The following is a 5,000-nucleotide window of genomic DNA, read 5'->3' on the forward strand; positions in this document are numbered from 1 at the left end:
TTTCTCTGCCTCTCTCCTCCTTTCTCTCCCTCTCTCCTTCTCTCATTTAGACTCTATTGATTTGTATTTTTCTGACTCATTTTCTTCTAAGATGTCTTTCTCTTAATATTACTTTTTGTTCTTTTCTATTTTTCCTCTGCCTTTCATTTTTTCCTTTTGTTCTTTCTCTCTTTCTTAATTGAATTTGTTTTCTTGCGCTGCTGTTTTTTTCTTCTTTCAGTGTTACCTTTTCCCCTTATGTACCCCCCCCCCGCCTCTCTCTCTCTCTCTCTGCTCTCTCTCTCTCTCTCTCTCTCTCTCTCTCTCTCTCTCTCTCTCTCTCTCTCTCTCTCTCTCTCTCTCTCTCTCTCTCTCTCTCTCTCTTTCCCTCCTTTCCTCTCCTCTCTCTCCCTCCTCTCTCCCTCTCCCCTCTCTCCTCCTCCCTCCTCCCTCCCTCCCTCCCTCTCCCTCTCCCTCTCCCTCCCTCCCTCTCCCTCTCTCTCCTCTCCTCCTCTCTCTTCCTCTCTTCTCCCTCCCACTCTCTCCCTCCCACTCTCTCCCTCCCCCTCTCTTATTCCTCCCTTCAGTCTCCCTCTCCTCCCCACCTCTCTCCCTCCCTCACATTCCTCACCGCTTCACCTCCTCTCTGTTCCTTCCTCTCTCAAGCATTTTCCTTTGCCTCATCTCCATGTTTTGCAACCAGGCGAGGAGTTCGAGCAGTTCCTTAGCTCTGGTTAATTGCATATTCCATATATTTATCACCAGTGTTATTATTGCCCTTTAAGCGCCTCGAAATTCGCAAACACATCCGGGTGAAGAAGCAAACTTGTGAATATTTACTCGCTTTCTTTCCCCGAGTAAGTGGGAGCACTGTTAAATATTTGAGCGAATGTCACTGGGAAGAAAGGGGCGTCGTGGCTGTGCGCCGACTTTGACACGTGTAACCGACTGGCTGGTGACACGTGGCATAATGATGTGCGTGTGTGTGTGTGTGTGTGCGTGTGTGTGTGCATGTGAGTGTTTTCTTTTGCGTTTGCCTGCCTCTCTCTTTTTCTTTCTTTTTCTTTTTTTCCTTTCTCTCTCTCTTTGTGTTTCTTTGTCTTTGTCTTTCTTTCTCTCTGTCTTTTTTCTTTTTCTCTTGGTATTTTCTTCTCTCCTCTCTACCCTCTCTCTCACCCTCACTCCCTCCCTCCCCCTTCCATCACCCTTCCCCTCCCTCCCACAACTCCTCCTCATCCTTCCCTCCCTCCCACCACCCTCCTTCTCCTTTCCCTCCTTCCCCACCCCCCCATCCCCCACTTCCTCTCACACCTTTCTCCTCCCTCTCTCCCTCGCCCTCTCTCTCTCTCTCTCTCTCTCTCTCTCTCTCTCTCTCTCTCTCTCTCCCTCTCTCTCTCTCTCTCTCTCTCTCTCTCTCTCTCTCTCTCTCTTCTCTCTCTCTCTCTTTCTCTCTCTCTTCTCTCTCTCTCTTCTCTCTTCTCTCTCTCTCTTTCTCTCTCTCTCTCTCTCTCTCTCTCTCTCTCTCTCTCTCTCTCTCTCTCTCTCTCTCTCTCTCTCTCTCTGCTCTCTCTCTCTCTCTCTCTCTGCTCTCTCTCTCTGTCTCTCTCTCTCTCCCTCCCCTCCTCCTCCTCCCTCCCTCTTCCTCCCTCCTCCTTCTCCTCCCTCCCTTCCCCTCCCCTGTGTGTGTTTGGATGAACGACAGGTCACGATAGGTCAAATTGCAGGTTATAGGATCGACAGGTCATGAAGGCCTGTAACCGAAGCTGGGCCGCGTCTCGTCTCTGTCTAGACATTTCCGCGGCCAATTCGAGAACCACCTGTGGTCTGCAGGCGCACAATAGACCCGAAACACGAACACTTGTAGCGAGCTACAGCTGAGACCAGTGTTTCCGGTCAGGTTGACTCCTGAGTTTATTTTCGTGCTTTGTATTTGTTAGCAAGTAGGCACACTATCTGATGCTTATTACATGAACTGTGTATACATTTTCATTGCATTTATCCGAATATAAATGTAATTACTGATGATTGTCCCTCTAGCTAGTCTGACGACAGGCGGAGTGAAAGGAAGAAAGGAGATGGGTGATAGAGTAAAATCTGGGAGGAGGGGGGACATTGGAACATTCGGGTGGTAGACAGACCGGGCGGTGCGGTTAACAGGTAGACAGTCAGTCTGACACAGGTCGAGCGGCAGGCAGACAGCTCCCTTATTTTCTCCGCTTCTCTCTTCCCCATTCGATCTTTGCCCCTCCTCCTGCCGTCTCCCTCGTTCCTCTTTCCAGCCTTTCCCTTTCTCCTTCCCATCTCTCCCTCTCCCCTTTCTGTCTGGTCTGTCTTCTCCTCCTTTTTATCTGCTCTCCTCCCCTCTTCCATTCCACCTCTTCTCTCCCCCAGTTCCCCTTCCAAAGTAATATCCTTTTCGAGTGGAACCGACGAATTTCCTCTTAAGCGAAGACCAAACCAGTCGCCTGCAGGGGTCTGCGGCCCCTTGACCCCTACCCCATCCCTCTTCTCCTCGCCCCCGGGGTCTGCGACCCCATGTTCCTTTCCCCTTCATTCTCCCCCACCGACCCACCTCTTTCCCCTTCCCCCTCCTCCTCCTCCTCCTCCTCGCCCCCTTCTTCCTCCTCCTCCTCCTCGCCCCCTTCTTCCTCCTCCTCCTCCTTGCCCCCTTCCCCCTCCTCCTCCTCGCCCCCATCCCCCTCCTCCCCCTTTTTACTTACCCTCTTTCTCCTCTCTCCTTTCCTCTTTCCACGCTTTATAATTCTGGTAGACAAGCATGTGACAAAAGTAAACCATATTTTACTTTTTTTATCGTTTGCTTTCTCTGTTCACCGTTCTGATTTGCTCCGCCATCAGCCTCCTTGCAGTGTCCGTTTGCAAGTGTTTGATTTTATGATCGTTAAAGCGCATTATAATTATTGCCTTCGTTCGCGGCGTATTGTGGCATTACAGTTATAGTAATTACAGCGATCGCCTCAATTACGATTAATAGAACTGCTGCCGTTATCATCATTAGGCCGGTGGTTAATGCGCTGCTTTGGTTATTACCAGTCGTTATTCTGTGCGTCAACACCGTGATTGCAAGCGCACCGGAATGCTGTCGGTTTCATGAAAGACTTCGCTCCGACGCCCATATTTGCTCTGGTATAATGCCGTCAGACCCCCCCCCCCCCCGCCGACATGGCTTTAACGTTGCAGGGTCATTGCAGGGGATCGGCAGGGGGATGGGGGGGCCCGGGAGGTCTCCCTGGGATGAGGGGCGAGGGCAGGGAAGGGGGCACCGCAAGGGAGGCGGAGAGTAGGCCTAATGGATGGGTTTAACCTCGAGGCCCCGATGCGGGGCGTTGTGGGGGGACGAAAAAAGGGTCATTGGCATTAGCAACGGCGCTCGTGATGCCAGATGACATGACAGGAAGGCCGATCGCGGTGGCATTTTGGGAGAGGAAGCCAGGGACGGGAAGGGGCGCAGAGGCACAAACACAGAATGGCATCAGCACAGTAGCAGTGTCAGCCTGTATGGTAATTGGGTGGCACTGCGTGATGAGAGTGCCAGGGCCGTAAGAGTGCCAAAGTATTGCCATCTGTGCATGCGGAGCGTAACCAGACCGCGCAGAGGAGGGAGGGGGGGGGGCTTGGATGATAAGAGGAAGACGAGAGCTTCCCCGAGGCGCCGCGTCCAAGTTGGTGTTATTTCTGCGCTTCCCCGAAGACGCCCTCGGTGCGGCCCTTCGCCTCGCCCGCCCTCGCCCGCCTCGGCGTCTCTCCTCGTCTCTTCGGGTTGCGCCTTGGCTGTCAGATTTCGTCCCTGCCGTTCACTTGTCCGTTGCTCTTTTCCTTTTTTCCCCTTGTAAGTTTTTTTTTATAGTTCTCTTTTTCCTTTTCGCCCTTGGCCGACCACGCCCGTTATTCCACGTATTTCTGTTTTGTCTCCCTTGTTCTTTACTCTTCTCCTTTCCTTTCATCGCATCTTTCTTGCTCTCCCTTCGTTCATCCCAGACTCGCCGCTTCCTCCTTCTCCTCCTCTTCCTCTTCTTCCTCATCCTCCTACTGCTCCTGCTCCTCCTCCTCTTCCTCTTCCTCCTCTTCCTCATCCTCCTCCTGCTGCTGCTCCTCCCTCTCTCCTCCCTCCTCCCTCCTTCCCCGCCTTCCCATCCCTCACCCCCCTCTCTTCCCCCTTTCATCAGGAAGGATCAACACGTTTAAGTCTTGTTGAGAGAGTTGGGTTCCCGAGGCCGCCCGGGGAGATATTGCGTCCTGCGTTTGCTTGTCCTCCTCGGCTGCTCCCGCCCCGCCTCGCGCGTCCCATTTCGTGGTCGGGATCCCTTGCTCTGTGGTTTGGTTGTTTTTTCATGGGACGCACCAAGCGAACATTCGTTTTTTTCCTCCGCCAGATTGTTCTCTTTTTCTCTTCCGTTTCCTACTTTTTTTTTTTTTTTTTTTTTTTGTCTCACTTTTTTGTATTGTCCAGGGCGCTTTAACCTCGCTCCTGTGTGTCACCCACCTCCTCTCTTCTCCCCCTCCTTCATCGCTTCTTATCTCTACTTTCAAACTCTTCTCCCTCTTCCTCGTCTCCCTCTTCCTCTCCTTCTGCTTCTCTTCTTCTCCCCCCTTCCTTTCTCTCACTCCCTTCCCTCCCCCCATCTCGTTTCTATACCCCCCCCCCAGCCGTCGAATGTTGCAGGACAGACAAGGCTTATTCTTGTCCGCTGTAACCGAGTGGTCACTGCTTTCGGCCGGAGTGATTGACTTACTACTGGATTTGTTTATTGATCTACTTTTTATTGTTATTGTAATTCGAATAATTATTTTATTTTATTTGTTTATCATAATTTTTTTTTAATGTTCTTTTATTTATTTTTGGCAAAATTCGGAAGCATCTCTCCTGTTTATGGTTGGTGTTTGAGGACGGAGGCTGACAGGCAGACAGGCAGGTGTCATCGGTGTCATTATTAGTGTTTACTTGCTCCTTTTCTTCGTATTTCTTTGGTAGGGAAGAGGGAGGAAGGAAGGGAGGAAAGAAA

General features: G+C 51.4%; 1 protein-coding gene across 1 annotated transcript in view; it reads right to left on the reverse strand.

Annotated features, from left to right (window-relative positions):
- Positions 1-3,268: 3,268 nt before the first annotated feature.
- LOC138861100 (octapeptide-repeat protein T2-like) overlaps positions 3,269-5,000 on the reverse strand; it is a gene marked incomplete at its 5' end in the record, with an annotated part of 5,076 nt that continues 3,344 nt past the window's right edge. Inside the window, 2 exons of the mRNA XM_070119893.1 lie at positions 3,269-4,097; positions 4,530-4,581. Coding sequence (XP_069975994.1) covers positions 3,792-4,097; positions 4,530-4,581 — 358 coding nt within the window. The remainder of the gene's footprint in view (positions 4,098-4,529; positions 4,582-5,000) is intronic.

This window comes from Penaeus vannamei, unplaced genomic scaffold, assembly GCF_042767895.1.
Source record: "Penaeus vannamei isolate JL-2024 unplaced genomic scaffold, ASM4276789v1 unanchor875, whole genome shotgun sequence".
NCBI lineage: Eukaryota > Metazoa > Arthropoda > Malacostraca > Decapoda > Penaeidae > Penaeus > Penaeus vannamei.